At 41.6% G+C, this 16,821-nt stretch overlaps 1 protein-coding gene across 1 annotated transcript in view; it reads right to left on the bottom strand.

The window, feature by feature from the left end:
• HSD17B14 (hydroxysteroid 17-beta dehydrogenase 14) overlaps nt 1-16,821 on the bottom strand; it is a 44,361-nt gene that overhangs the window by 19,444 nt on the left and 8,096 nt on the right. The window contains exons 3-6 of the mRNA XM_040325699.1: nt 13,375-13,472; nt 10,599-10,665; nt 5,296-5,387; nt 3,209-3,313 (exon numbers count right to left, since the gene is read on the bottom strand). Coding sequence (XP_040181633.1) covers nt 3,209-3,313; nt 5,296-5,387; nt 10,599-10,665; nt 13,375-13,472 — 362 coding nt within the window. The remainder of the gene's footprint in view (nt 1-3,208; nt 3,314-5,295; nt 5,388-10,598; nt 10,666-13,374; nt 13,473-16,821) is intronic.

The following is a 16,821-nucleotide window of genomic DNA, read 5'->3' as shown; positions in this document are numbered from 1 at the left end:
GGTTGCCTCTACATGTTTCACCACAATCGTGGCTTCGTCTGGAGCTTCTGAAGTACCTTTACATACAATATCACCCTTAATGATTATGGTTCCAAATAATCCCTAAACCCCTTCAGGAGGTCCGATCGGGGATGTCTGTGCCAAGAGCAGGAGTGAAGAACAAATACCCTCCAATTGAGCCTGTTTGTCTTAGAGAAGGGTGCTTAACAGATTTAATCAGTCAGTATCCTTTTTCTAGTGATAGCTTAATACAGTCACAGCAAATTTCAAAGTGCTTGTGCAATCTAAGTGCTTCCCTACCTTTGAATTGCCTCTCTTCCTTAATTTTTTTGAGCAGTTATTAAACACTTCACTGGCAGCAGGACAATGACAACAGCAGTTTAATAACTGCTCATAACTGCTCAAAAAGGGTTATTCCCTTGGATTGGATCAACTTTAATGCTGATCTTCCCAGTTAAACAGGTGTTTTATTGACACTAAATTAACCACTTAAGGCCCGGACCATAATGCAGGTTAAGGACCTTGCCCATTTTTGCGATTTGGCACATGTCGTTGTTTTAACTGACAATTGCACGGTCGTGCGACGTGGCTCCCAAACAAAATTAGTTTCCTTTTTTTGATCAGCGATTTTTTTCGTGACTGCGACATTATGGCGGACACATCGGACAATTTTGACACATTTTTGGGACCATTGTCATTTTCACAGTGAAAAGTGCTATAAAAATGCACTGATTACTGTGAAAATGACAATGCAGTGAAGGAGTTAACCACTAGGGGGCGCTGTAGGGGTTAAGTGTGACCTCATATGTGTTTCTAACTGTAGGGGGGCAAGGCCTGACGTGTGACGTCAGTGATCGTCTTTCCCTATATCAGGGAACAGACGATCACTGACATTGCCACAATGAAGAACAGGGAAGGTGTGTTAACACACACCTCTCCCCGTTCTTCAGCTCCTGTGACTGATCGAGGGACACCGGCGGCGATAGGGTCCGCGGGTCCCGTGGGCGCGGTCACGGAGCTTCGGACCGTGCCCTTCTGCCGACGTATATCGGCGTGAAGGGGTCCTTAAGTGGTTAAGGAACAGAGGCAATTCAAAGTTAAGGAAGCACTTAGATTGCACAAGCACTTTGAAATTTGCTGTGACTGTCTCAAGCTCTATCAATCTATCCATTGAAGAGGCGAGAAGCCCGGACCGAGAAGCCAGCGTGTTCTCGACGCGGGACTTTCGAGGGCTCAGGTAAGTAAACGGGGGGGCTGGGGGGCCTGTAAGCATCGGTTGTTTTCTCACGTTAATGCATATGATGCATTAAGATGAAAAAACGGGAAGCTTTACAACCCCTTTAACCACTTAACCCCCGGACCATATTGCTGGTCAAAGACCAGAGGACTTTTTGCGATTCGGCACTGCATCGCTTTAACTGACAATTGCGTGGTCTTGCGACGTGGCTCCCAAACAAAATTGGCTTCCTTTTTTTCCCACAAATAGAGCTTTCTTTTGGTGGTATTTGATCACCTCTACGGTTTTTAGTTTTTGCGCTATAAACAAAATAGAGCGACATTTTTGAAAAAAAATGAATATTTTTTACTTTTTGCTGTAATAAATATCCCCCAAAAAAATAAAAAAAAATAAAAATGTTCCTCAGTTTAGGCCGATACGTATTTTTCTAGATATTTTTCGTAAAAAAAAATCTCAATAAGCGCTTATTGATTGGTTTGCGCAAAAGTTACAAAATAGGGGGTATTTTTATTAATATTTTTTTTTACTAGTAATGGCGGAGATCAGCGTTTTTTTTCGGTACTGCGACATTATGGCGGACACTTCGGACACTTTTGCCATATTTGAAACAAAAATCACTCAGAATCCTATCAGTTTTTCTATTGGGAGAAAACTCAAAATCTCAAAAAATGTAAAACTAGCCATACGCATTTAAAATAAAAGAAAATGTAAACAGTTTTACTTTTAAATCTTGCTTTTATGTATAATTTGTAAATACATTACAGCCCATATAAGCACCAAATATGGAGGCTCTACCTCTTGTAATTTGTACATTGATTATTTTTTATTTCTATACTTCTAATGCATATTTATTAGTATGCTTAGGCTGACTGAAAATCATGTCTGCATGGCTTGTCCTGCAATTACTCAGCTTTTTGTTCTAGAGGGATAACTTCCAAACTGACAAAGAAAACACAAATATGAGAGTTCCTATTGTATTATGTAACTCAAATTATTATTGTGAGAATAATTTACATATTTATGTTTGCTGAAGCAGATTTGTATTACTAAATTCCATAAAAAAGGTTTTAGAAGTTTCTTGTACAATGTGTATTTCATTACAGTTACTAAATCAGCCCATACATTAGTAAGTTTTTATTTTTTGTTCAACCAGTGGGTTGAACAAAAAATGAAAAGTCCCTGTAGCCACACATTCGAGTTGGAGGGGAGAATCCTTTGCGCTGAGCTATTGTATTCTGACAGCAAGTCGGCAGACCGACTTCTGTATAACCACAGTGTTACATACATGGATTGAAATTCAGCCAGTCCCTGCTGAGATAAATGTTTTTTAAAAAGATGGCATCCACCGCAAAAGAAGGAGTTTCTCAAAAAAGGGCAAGGGGCGAGTGTCAGATAAATAATACATTTATATTAGATACTGTAAGTCAGGGCTCAAGTCCTGCGGGAACGCGTGGAAACGGAGTTCCTGCACTTTTTTCACAGCAGGAACACAGTTCCCTTTGCAGGACTAGAGCAGCCGAGAGCAGCCGAGCCGCCCGAGCCAATCCTTCACTAAGCGGCGATGCCCAGCTCGAGTCACTGTCAGGGGCAGGTGAACCTTAGTAATCCTTTATGTTACTGGCCGCTTCCTGTATATGGATTCATCGGGTAGTGTGCGGGTTTTTCGTCACTTCCTCGATGCCGCAATGTCTCCTGGGAGCTTTTGTCATTGTTTCTAGGAGACATTGCGGAGGTCTGCCGCGAGTTATCGCGGGATTTAGAAAGAACTTGCTTCCCAGGAGACATTGCGGCATCGAGGAAGTGACGGAATACCCGCACACTACATGATGAATCCATATACAGGAAGCGGCCAGTAACATAAAGGATGCTCAGTTTTCACAGACTGCAGGCAGGCTGGCTTTATTTTCCCATTAATATCCAAAGTAATTGTCAGGTAACTTGGAAACACACAGAAAACATATGTCACATTACCTTTGTGGCAACGTAGGGTATGGCGTGTTTCTGACCAATGATTCCAACTAAGCTTGAGACATTGATGATGTTTCCCTGTGTTTTTCTTAGGTGGGGCAAAGCATACTAAAACAGAGATGTACGAAAACAAAAGCTATAGTAAAATGTTTTAATACAATTGAATATTAATAAACATAATAAAAAAAAAAAAAAAAAACATGAACTTTTATACTTTGGTGGATTTCAACAAATTCTACTCTATAGATCAAACTAAATTTACACAGAATGCATCCAATTAGAGATGCCTGAATGATGACCAAATACAATCTCAGTCTAGCTTTATTAATTTGACAGAATAAAGATGAGTCTATATGCGAACTACAGTATGATATTGCCAAAGTGGTGTACTACACTATTCTGTGCATCTCACTAATGCCACACTAAAATAGAACTTTTATTTCATGCATTAAAATGATGTCTGACATATTTTTACACACACCCAAATTAGGGGTTGATTTACTTAAACTTTAGAGTTCAAAATCTGGTGCAGCTGTGCAAGGTAGACAATCGGCATCTAACTGCCCTGCGACTTGAAGCCGACATATGTCTGACTTTCAATGAACAGGGATATGACTTGGATCCCCGCCAATACCAGGCACTGTGTTTGGTATGAATCTTGAGGGGGAACTCCACGCCAACATTTTAATAAAAAACGGGCATGGGTTCCCCCTCCAAGAGCATACCAGACCCTTGGGTCTTGTATGGACTTTAAGGGAAACCCCCACGCCGAAAAAATGGCGTGGCCCCCCCCCCCCAAAATCCATACCAGATCTTTATCCGAGCTCGCAGCCCGGCCGCTCAGGAAAGGGGGTGGGGACGAGCGACCACCCCCCCTCCTGAACCGTACCAGGCCACATGCCCTTAACATGGGGTGGTGGGTGCTTTTTTTCAGGGGGGCACCCTGTGGCCCCCCACCCCAAAGCACCCTGTCCCCATGTTGATGAGGACAAGGGCCTCTTCCCGACAAACCTGGCCGTTGGTTGTCGGGGTCTGCTTATCGGAATCCAGGAGCCCCCTTTAACCCCCCTGGCGGTATTCCAGAGTCTGACTCGGGGTTAGATTTTTGTGCTACAATCGGTAACCCCGAGTCAGACTCGGGCTCGCCTCGCTGGATCCACAGGCCTTGTTTACTTACCTTGTCCCTGGATCCAGCGATGCCACCGCGCTGTGTGAGCGAGCAGGACCTCGCTCGATTCACACAGTGTCCTCCTGTGCCGCCGATCTCCGTTCCCTGCGACGTTACGACGCACGGGAGCGGAGAACGGCGCCAAATTCAAAAAAGTAAACAAACACATTACATACAGTATACTGTAATCTTATAGATTACAGTACTGTATGTAATGAATACACACCACCCTCGTCCCTAGCGGTCTGCCCAGTGTCCTACATGTAGTTTTATATAATAAAAACTGTTCTTTCTGCCTGCAAACTGTAGATTGTCCGTAGCAACCAAAAGTGTCCCTTTATGTCAAAAAATGGTTTTAGAGCAGCTAGAAAACAGCGATAATAAATTATAATCACTTGCAGAATTGAACGATAGCGATTTGTGGGGAAATTCGTCATAAAAAAATAAAAGTAATGACAGCGACAATTCTGCAACTGAGCAAATTTCAGTGATTTTGAGTTGATTACATTATTGAATAATTTTTATTATAATTATATTATTATTTGTTATAATTATTTATTATATTATAATTTATAATTTTGTTTTAAAAAAAAATTCATACCCGGGATGCCTACTAGACTCTTGTTTGGTCAGATTTAAGTGAGTTATTCCTAAGAATTACAGGCCTACAGTACAAATCACCAAATTTCCTTGCAAATAATGGTACCGCTTTCAGCACCTTTTTTCTGAAAGAATCATACCGCCAGGGAGGTTAATAAGGGGGGCCCCCAGATCCCGGCACCCCACCCTATGTGAATGAGTATGGGGTACATTGTACCCCTACCCAGTTGAAAACTACTAGTATTTTCTAACGTCCAGTTACGCTTGATCATTGTGGTCAGATAGCGATTAATATACTGCAACTAGTCCATGTGATATTTACCTTTGCAGTCAGGAAGTAGCCAATAAGATTCAAGTTTAAAAGGTTTTGAAACTCCTGTGCACTTGTGTCATCAATTATCTGGTCTGGAGGATCTAAAATGAAATGACAAATAAAGAACTTTGTCACATGCAATGTACTATTGTGAATCAGGTATATTTGCAAGTCACCACATCTGATGGATGGAGGAAGAAATTGTAATCAGCAAAGAGGAAGAAAGGAAGAACAAAACACTGCTAAATCAATATATGGGTGTTAATAGTAATGCCGCGTACACACAATCGGAATTTCCGATAAAAAAAGTCCGATGGACTTTTTTCATCGGAAATTCTGATCGTGTGTGGGCCCTATCGGACATTTTTCTGTCAGTGTTTAGAAATAGAACATGTTTTATTTTTTTCCGATGAAAAAAAAAAACGATAGGAAATTCTTACCGTCTGTGTGCAACCCCGACGGAGAAAAAACACACGCATGCTGAGAATCAAGTCGACGCATGCTCGAAAGCATTGAACTTAATTTTTCTCGGCTCGTCGCCGCGTTTTGGACGGTCGGAATTTGGTCTGACAGTGTTAGGTAGATTCAGGTAGATAGGATTAAACTTGCGGCGGCGTAGCTTAGCCTTTTTAGGCTACGCCGCCGTAAATTAGCTAGGCTAGTAATGGTTCTAAATCAACTTACCTGCTAATCTACGGCGGCGTAGCCTAAAATGAGCGGGCGTAAGGGCGCCTAATTCGAATTTGTTGGAGGGGGGCGTGTTGTATGGAAATGAGGCTTGACCTCACGTTTTTTTACGTTTTTTGCTACTGTGCATGCGCCGGGCGCCTACATTTCCCAGTGCGCATTTCGGCTAAGTACGCCGTACGGGCCTATTGATTTCGACATGGACGTAAACAACGTAAATCCCGATTCGCGGACGACTTACGCAAACGACGTAAAAAATTCGAACCTCGCGGTGGGAACGGCAGCCATACTTTAACATTGTTATTCCACCTCATAGGTGGAATAACTTTAGGCCGCCTAAGGCCTTACGGAAACGATGTAATTTGACTGCGGCGGGCTCGCGTACGTTCGGGAATCGGCGTACAAGCTCATTTACATAATCTACGCCGGCCGCAATGGAAGCGCCACCTAGCGACCATCCGAAAAATTGCAAGCTAAGATAGAACGGCGCAAGCCGTCCTATCTTAGCTTTGTTTAAGCGTATCTCTGTTTGAGCATACGCTTAAACATACGGCGGCGTAGATTCTGAGTTAGGTCGGCTTATCTACTGATAAGCCGGCCTAACTCTTTGTGAATCTACCTATGTGTATGCAAGACAGCTTGAACGGAATTCCGACAAAAAAATCCATTGGATTTAAGGCCATTGGAAATTCCGATTGTGTGTACGGGGCATAAGTGTTAGTGAAAAAGACTTTCACAAGCTTAATAGAATCCTACATCTGTATTAATATAGTCAAGCAACAAATGTATTATTATAGTGAAGCAACAATTTTATTACTGTAGTCAAGCATTGCATCTTGAATCACTTAAAGGTCAACACAATGCAAACCTAACAGCTTTTAGTCTGGTTCTAATTAGCTAATGAACCACCAGCTTCTTACTAAGTTATGGAAAAAAGGGATGTTACTCTTCTTGATTGCATTTGGTACTCTTTTCTATTATTGTCTAACCAGTAGCTAATATTTAATGTAAAACAGAAATGTCAACATATGGAATTCAAAAAATGTGTCCATCATAAATCTTGTTTCTTTTGTCTTTTTTTTAATAAATTCCAGAATTATAACCCCTCTTAGGTGTTTACTGCTATCTACGGTTCCTATCCCTTACTTGTCTACTGACAGCGGTTTCATCAGACCGGGTGTGAGAGAAAAACTCCAACAGGGACAAGACAACACGAAGACGGCTTCTATGAATGTGCAATAATCCAGCTTCCAAAGTGTTTTTTGTGAAAGGTTCTTGGGGGCAAAGACTGGCCTTTAGCTAGCATGGTTTCTGGTAGTGACAGGAAGCAACTGTATGAGCTGGTTGGTTGGTGAGTTGGGTGTTCCGACTCTGCAAAGCAAAAGAGTCCGCTGCTGTTGTAGTGCAGGCATTCGGTTCACTAGATGATAATATATCTGTCAAACTAAGGCAGGTGGAAAGTCCCTAGGGCCAGTGGCGTAGTTTGCGCCCCCTAACCCACGGATTTTTAGCACTCTGAGTCCCTTCCGCTAGTACAGTAGTACTGACCAACCTGATTCCTACACTGACCTACCTGGCCACTATGCTAACCTACCTGATTCCTATACTAATCTGCCTGATTGCTATACTGACCACTACACTGACCTACCTGATTCCTATACTGACCACTACACTGACCTACCTGATTCCTATACTGACCACTACACTGACCTACCTGATTCCTATACTGACCACTACACTGACCTACCTGATTCCTATACTGACCACTACACTGAGCTACCTGATTCCTATACTAGTAAAGAATATATATACCTATTATTGGGACACCCTCAGTGCGAGGATCCCAATGGTATAAGTGGGAAAAAAAATTAAATTGGTATTAAACTCTAGTGAACATAAAAATCATATATATATATATATATATATATATATATATATATATATATATATATATATATATATATACTAAATTGTGTACAATGATGGGTCACACAAAAACTATAATGCATGCAGCAAAAACCAATATCTGATAAAAAATATATATGCGACCAGTTATAGTGCAAACACCTCACTATGCAAATTAAGTGTCTCTTGAGTGGCGCCCCCCTGATGACGTGGTAACCCACGAAACAATTGTCGGAGGCTAGTCTGACACAGCAGCTGATCCCTCGCTAACACTCTGCAATACAAACGCGCCCTTTCACTTCCAGTGACCCACAAGAGGCAGTCTGGGTCCAGACAAAGACGCATGCAGTCCTAGTGCCGGGCAGGCACCCTCCAAGTAAGGGGCCAATCAGCTTTTTATACTTGTCATATTTTAATAAAAGGTAATGCACTATAGCTCTCTCCTGTTTAATTTTTGGATGGATTCCTGGATACCATTGGTTGAAAGATTGATAGCAGTCTGAAAGGTGGTGAACAGTGTGCAGGCACTTAAACCTGCTCAGCTCATTAGACCCATTTTTCAGGAAAGGGGTCCGCAGCATCTGGTAAGCCTATCTCTTGGCAAGATCACTTCGGGTGAAGCCGTATTAGATGGTGGTGGCTGCAGTAGCACTCAAGACCCTTTCATGTTTTGATGGTCTTTTGGATTGAACTCACCTGTGGAAAGAATCACTTATGGACTGTGTTTTTTTCGTTTCTTTCTGTTATATTGTGTTTTTGAGGTCCACTCAAGAGACACTTAATTTGCATAGTGAGGTGTTTGCACTATCACTGGTCGCATATATTTTTATGATCAGATATTGGTTTTTGCTGCATGCATTATAGTTTTTGTGTGACCCATCATTGTACACAATTTAGTATATATATATATATATATATATATATATATATATGATTTTTATGTTCACTAGAGTGTTTAATACCAATTTAATTTTTTTTCCCACTTATACCATTGGGATCCTCGCACTGAGGGTGTCCCAATAATAGGTATATATATTCTTTACTAGCGCCCTCTTCCCCACCTATTGATCCTATTGCACAACATATATGTTTTGACACAGAGGAGCAGCTTGTCACATAAGTATATATTATTATTCCACCTGTGATTAATTATTACATACTTATATAAGTTTGGCGCGGAAATACACCCCACTCACTGATTCCTATACTGACCACTACAATGACCCACCTGATTCCTACACTGTCCACTACACACATTTTTCTTGCTCACTGATTGGTTGCTAGACGATACTGCACATAATTACCGCTTACTCATTGTTTGCTAGAGGTTACTGCACATCATTACTACAAACTGATTAGTTGCTAGAGGTTACTGCAAATTATTATTGCTCACTGATTGCTTGCTAGAGATTACAGCAGATCATTACTGTTCACTGATTGGTTGCTGAAGGTCACTGCACATCATTACCACTCACTGGTGGCTAGAGGTTACTGCAAATTATTAATGCTCCCTAATTGGTTGCTAGAAATTGCAGCACATCATTACGGCTCACTGATTGGTCGCTAGAGGTTACAGCACATCATCTTACTGCCTGCACACCACAGACTGCATAAGTGACTGGACCCACCAATAGACAGAAAAGAAGAACTAGAACTAATTATTAGCAATGAGGGTTGAGGGGTGCGCTCTTTATGGAGTGCAAGGCTGAGGGATGCGCTTTGTACGGAATGCAGGGTTCAAAGGTGCGCTGTGTATGGAGTGCAGGGTTGAGAGGTGTGCTGTGTATGGAATGCAGGGTTTAGAGGTGCACTGTGTACGGAGTGCAGGGTTGAGAGGTGTGCTGTGTACGGAATGCAGGGTTTAGAGGTGCGCTGTTTACGGAGTGCAGGGTTGAGGGGGTGCGCTGTGTGCAGCGTGCAGGTTTGAGGGGGATGCGCTGTGTGCAGTGTGCATACTTGAGGGGGGTGCGCCGTGTGGCTTTCAGGGTTGAGGGGGCGCCGTGTGCAGCGTTGAGGGGGGTCCGCTTCTGAAAAACGACAAACAAAAAAATTCGAACACGCTGCATTTTTTCACAATGTTTTTTAAAATGTCGTTTTTCGTGTTGTTAAAAATGATGGTGTGTGGGCAAAAACGAAGTTTTATACCCGCGCATGTCCAGAAGCAAGTTATGAGACGGGAGCGCTCGTTCTGGTAGAACTACCATACATAATGGAGTAAGCACATTCATCACGCTGTAACAGACAAAAAAGCGTGAATCGTCTTTTACTAACAAGGAATCAGCTAAAAGCAGCCCAAAGGCGAATAGAACTTCCCCTTTAGAGTGCCGTAGTACGTGGTGTATGTCACCGCGCTTTGTTCATCATTTTTCAAAAACGATGGTGTGTGGGCAACATAGTTTTTAATGATGAAGTTGGAAAAACTTCGTTTTTTGGACAAATGCCGAAAAATGATCGTGTGTACGCGGCATTAATGTTATGAAATATGCAGTAACAGAGGAAATCATGAATGGGGGTAAAGCCTTTTTAGGGCTCATGCAGTTTTACATACGGCCTTAAAAGCACTGATCAAAACGGGTTGCAGTGCCTGAGAAATATAAGAAGCTAGCATGTGATTCAATTTGAAATTAGCCACAGAAGACTAAAATCTTTTTTGGAAGGAGGTGTTCTTTAATTTACCAAACAGATCTGGCTGTTGGGTTATACATTAATTTAATACTTACGCCATCCAGCATTGTTGACCAGACAGTCTATTTGTCCAAACGTTTTTACAGCTACTTCAATCAGCCTCTGTGTTAAATGGAATCTGGTGGTTAATTTTATTTATTATTATTATTATTGTTTTTTTTGTTATCCTTTACATCAATATTTCTTTACTCAAGCAGATGAGTTAAAAAAAGTTAGCAAAGTGTTAACATGATCACGAGAAGCAGCTAACACCTTGCGTATGCAAGTTCCTGGTTGCAAGGCATTTCCATCATGTGCACCTGTTCTGATCTGTGAAATTTGCTATTCACTATTGAAATTAACACATTTTTGGTGCCCAATTAAAAAACAATGTTCTGCTATATTTAATGTAGATAATTCCTGTTTTCAGCAATGCTGCCAGACTCAAAAATGTAATGCAAAAAAAAGTAGAGAATCGAAATATATTATGCCTAGTACACGATCGGTTTTCCCGGTGGTAAAAAGTCAGCTGGGAAACCCGAGGGGAAAATCGAGAACCTGCTCAGTAACTTTTTCCCCCTACACACGACCGGGTTTCCCGACAGGAAAACTGCCATGAGAGCTTTGATCGGGAAACCCGGCAGTGTGTATGCTCCACCGCAGTCTTTTCCCATAGGAAAACTGCCGACTTTATAACAGTATCGCGGCAGAAAAAAAGAGAGCTGGTTCTTTTTTTTCCCCTGTCAGTTTTCCTGTCGGGAAAACTGCGATGGAGCATATACACGGCCAGGATTCCCGGCCAAAAGCTCTCATGACAGATTTCCCGACAGGAAAACCGGTTGTGTGTACGAGGCATGATAGTAATACAGGAACACTCCGGTCATCATTGACACTTAGACCTCGGGATGCAAATAAGTAGCACAGCCTTCGTGGTCGGAGCTTAAAGTGGAACCTCACCTAAAAGAGGAAATCCTGCTCCCCCCAATCATATTTGGTATTTGGAATGTTTGGAATGGAGGGAAAGCAGGTACCTAGTTTGGACAGGTATCCGCTCCCCACATCTCACCTTATTCACCCATTTTTTTCATAGGATTTCCCCTATACGCCTACCATTTTTATAGGATTCAGCTTATTCACTGATCAGTTTCAAAAAGGATTTACCCCATTCACCTATCCCTTTAATAGGATTCATCTTGTTCACCTATAATTTTCAAAGAGGATTCACCCTATTCATCAATCATTTCCATAAGATTCGTCCTATTCACGGTTTATTTTAAAATGTTTCACTTTATTCACCTCTCATTTTCTGTCGCCTTATTTACCTATCCTACCCTAGTCACAAATAATTTTCAAAGAGGATTTTCCCATCAGCATACAATATATATCTATATATATAGATATATATACACAAATTCCAAACGAGATTCACAGTTAAAATTTACCAAGATTCACCATCCTCCACCACATTACACATATGTCAAATCCTCTTTGAAAATGATAGTCAAATGCTCTAAAACACCAGCAGATGAATGTCTTGCAAATATTCGCCATGTGATTTGCACAGAGTATCCATTATAAATTGAACCCTCATGCCGCGTACACACGACCGTTTTTGGGTTGTAAAAAAATACGTTTTTATGGTCTAGAAAAAACGAAGTTTTTTTCAACCCGAACATCAAAAAAAAATGCTCTAGCAAAGCGCGGTGACGTACAACACGTACGACGGGTAGAGAAAAGGGAAACTGCCGCTCCAGGTGAGTGCACTCAGGAATCAGTGTCCTCTCAGAAGCGTGGGTGCAGGCGATGCATGGAGCAAAGACTGGAGAAAAAGATTAGACAGCCGCACTTCCACGAAATTCTTAAAATGTTGCCTTTAATGGTAAAAAACGGAAAAAGGGAAACAGCACTACAAGTCACAGCAGACAGTGGGGTGGATAGCTGACACGTTTCGCACTGGGGTATCAGCGCTTAGTCATAGCATGCTGGGGTATCAGCTATGACTAAGCGCTGATACCCAAGTGCGAAACGCGTCAGCTATCCACCCCACTGTCTGCTGTGACTTGTAGTGCTGTTTCCCTTTTTTACCATTAGAGGCAACATTTTAAGAATTTCGTAGAAGTGCGGCTGTCCAATCTTTTTCTCAAGTCTTAACACGTACGACGGCACTATAAAGGGGAAGTTCCATTCGGATGGCGCCACCCTTGGGGCTGCTTTTGCTGATTTCGTGTTAGTAAAAGACGATTTGCGCTTTTCAGTCTGTTACAGCGTGATGAATGTGCTTACTCCATTACGAACGCTAGTTTTACCAGAACGAGCGCTCCCGTCTCATAACTTGCTTCTGAGCATGCACGTTTTTTTCACGTCGTTAAAGCCCACACACAATCATTTTTTCTGACGTTGTGAAAAATTAGAGCATGTTCTAAATTTTTAATGCCCATTTTTTTACACCGTGAAAAATGCTCTGGAGCCCACACACAATCATTTTTAATGACATTAAAAAAAAAAAACGTCATTTTTTACAACTCTAAAAAGGTTGTGTGTACGCGGCATAAGTGTTAGGGCAGTGCTTTAGTATAGTTTATACGTTTTTTATTTTCTAACATTTTGCTTAGGTACATTATTTACACTGGTTCTTCTCCACACCCTGAGCCTTGTGGTGAAAACTACCAGCACCAGGCTTTATGACTGTTACAGCAACAGTACAAACTGGAGAATGGAAACTATTATTTCCGAGGCATGAGAAGAATTTACAAGGCATTTCAAGGATGCACTGCAAAGTTTTTCTGCAAAGACAAAGCTCTATTTAATAAAATAGAAAAAGAAAGTGGGTACCTTGATATCATCCTCTCTTGTTACATCACAAGACACATAGACAGCAGACCCTGGTCCACATTCAGAAAGCTCATTCTCAAGGTCACTTGCTGTTTCTTCTGCAAATTATAACAAAGATATTTTGTAAGACATTATTGACAGTCGTTGACATATTATAAATTAGTATAGACAGCATTGATATAGATGAACAGCACCTGATACTGTATCTATGGGATAGGGCAACAAACCTGGGCAATTCAAACTAAGAATATGATGAGCAATAAATGATGACCTAGGTTACCTTTAGTAAAGACTAATGCTAAAACTGTCATTATAAATGTCAAACTTGGCCCTGTCCAAACTACAACCTAAGCCCCCTTTGATGTGATAGATATTTTTACTAATACCCAATTCACGCCTGAGCGTTTTGTAGCACGGCGCTTGAAACTCCAAAACGCTCAGGGAGAAAATAAAAATCAATGCATCTCTGTGGTGGTGGTTCACATCGTCACTCCAGCATGCCCTAGGACAAACTTCTAAAGCTCAAAAAAGTTTGGGAGCTACTGTTGTGACTCGATTCTGGCAGATTGGTGTGTTTTGAGTCCCATACAATTGCATTGGTTCGCACAAAAAAGTGCAACAAGTGCATTTTATCGCACCTTTTTAAGCCAATATGTCCACAGAGCAACAGGTGATGTCCCAGAGATACTGTTCTCTATAGGCTAAAATAAAAACAGCTGAAGCTCAAACGCTGTAACAAAAAAATGCAAAAGCGTGCATAAAATTGCGTGACAATTTGCACAGGAAAATGCATAAGAACGCAACGCTCAGATGTAAGTGCAACCTAAATAGGGAGGTAGGAGGGCTAAAACAAGCTTGACACTTTCACACCCAAGGAAGAACTGCAAACATTAATATTTATATGTAAAAATTAGAAGATCTCCTTTTCCAGGATAATATAAACTTCCCCATGATATCCTTCCAGATTATTTTTCTGAAAGACATGGGTATCCAGAGACCCTGGCACTTGACATAAGCCCAAAGACTACTGCATAAAGTCTTCTCTAAGGTAAATATATAGGCAGGTGTAGTTGGTTTGTTCTAAGATAGTACGTTAAAAGGAAAAGTTATAAGCAATTGATAGCTCCCCTTTTAAAAAAAGTCCTCCTTGTAGTGATGTCATGGGTGAGTTAGATCCCATATATAAGCCAGATGGGGAAGAGTAGCTCAGTATCAGATAAAATTGTTCATTTTACCTCACCTGAGACATCTGATACTGTGTATTCGGACACTGCCAAATCAAGATCACCCAATACACCTCACAGCTCGGTTGGTTCAGTCTTCTCAAAAGGGGGCTCTTCTGCGAATCCTCCAAAAAATGTACGAAGCTAACGTACGTACAACCCCTTGTCAAACGTTTGCCATGTTATCTTAGGAATACTGGACACCTTCTAACTCATACAAAGGAGATTAACTGGTCAGCTACCAACATTTGGATTACTGTTGACGTCAAAGCATTTTACTCCTGCATACCACACCACACCACTTAGCCCTTGGAGCAGTTAAATATCACCTCACACGGTATAGTAGCTATAGTCAGGAAGTGTGCGAGTTCTTGTACCTAGCTATAGAATCTTTGTTAAAACATAACTACTTCACGTTTGATTCTAAGTTTTATTTACAGTGCCGTGGTGCCTCAAGGGCTCTAGATTTTCTGCCTCACTGGCGAATTTATATATGGGTTGGTGAGAGGAGATTTTTCTCTTTTCCCATGACAATCCATATAGGATGCAAATTGATTGGTATTGACGTTTTATAGACGATTTGATCTTCGTGTGGAGTGGTCCAGTCCATTGGATAGATCTTTTGTATATCATCTCAATGCCAACCATTTATACTTGGAGTATAATTTTCATCCTGTTAGGATTGACTAATTAGATGTCACTTTGACAGGATGTGTGGAAAAGGGAATAGTCTCTACAAAAATCTATAGGAAACAATGTGCTGCCAACTCACTCCTACTGGCTTTCGAGCTTGTCACCCTACAGGCACATGTGGGCTTTGTCAGTGGGAGAGTTTGTGAGAGGAAGGAGGAAGATGAAGATTTTAAACAAGAATGCAACATTGTCTCAGATCACGTGAGCGGGGCTATAACAAACATCTTATAAATAAAGGCAGGAGTTTGACTGAGGAAAAAAAATCGGGATGCTTTGATTGGCAACTCTTCTGCCTCAAAAGTTATAAAACAGTCCCGTTACAAATGGGGACAAGTGGACTTTTTTTGCCCCCCCCCCCCCCCCCTAGAAAAATGGTATGTGGCAATATAGCGGCACCACGCCAAAACTGTAGGTGTGGTCAGATTGCACCAACAGTGGGAGGGGATTAAAGGGCCATATGCTTTAATGACTGCCACAAGCCAGTATGTAGCAAACAGTACTAACCTCAGTATACTTATATTAACAAAATAAAACTGTTTTATTGCATATCCTTTACTACACAAAGCTACCCTTAAAGTGATATTGAAGTCTTGTTTTTGGTTTTGTTTTTCTAAAAAATAAACATGGTATACTTACCTGCTCTGTGCTCTGTGTAGTGGTTTTGCACAGAGCAGCCCAGATCCTCCTCTTCTTGGGTCCCTCGTCGGCACCCCTGGCCCTCCCCTCTTTCTAGGTGCCCCCACAGCAAGCAGCTTGCTATGGAGGCACCAAAGCAGGCGCTCTCCTGAGCCACGGCTCTGTATGTCCATTCACACACAGAACCATGGATTGACTCTGCTCCTTCCGTCTTCTGATTGGCTCACAGGCTGTGATTGACAGCAGTGGGAGCCAATGGCTCCCGCTGCTGCCAAAAGCCAATCAAGAGCGTGAGTCTCCGGACAGCCAAGGCTCTCGTGGACATCACTGGATCGAGAGGGAGCTCAGGTAAGAATTAGGTGGGGCTGCTGCACACAGGAGGTTTTTTCACTTTCATGCATAGAATTCATGAAGATTAACAATCTTGTGCCTTTACAACCATTTTAACAAAGAATGTGCTGTACTTAGAATGCAGTAGTTAGGAGTAAGAAATGTAAAACACAGTGAGGGGAATTTATCAAAACTGGTGCAGTTAGCTGTGCATGGCAACCAATCAGCTTCTATCTTCTGCTTTACAAATAAAAGCTATGAGCTGATTGGTTGCAATGCATAGCTGTTCCAAATTCTGCCTGCTCTAGTTTTGATAAATTCCCCTAAGGGCTCATTTAGACCAGCGCTGAGACAGGTCCTGTATGCTGAGATACTTTTTGCTGCATCTGCATCCACCAGAGAGCTTCACCTATGTAAGTGGGTGCACAGATCTGAATGCAGACACTATGGGCCAGATCCACAAAGATCTGCCTATCTTTAGGCAGGCGTAGCGTATCTAAGATACACTATGCCGCCGTAACTTACCTTTTTTTTTGGAATCCTCAAAGAATTTGCGCCGTAAGTT

The sequence above is a fragment of the Rana temporaria genome, chromosome 10 (genome assembly GCF_905171775.1).
Source record: "Rana temporaria chromosome 10, aRanTem1.1, whole genome shotgun sequence".
Lineage (NCBI taxonomy): Eukaryota > Metazoa > Chordata > Amphibia > Anura > Ranidae > Rana > Rana temporaria.
The sequence above is the reverse complement of the archived record's forward strand: the minus strand, read 5'-3'. Positions and strand labels throughout refer to the sequence as shown.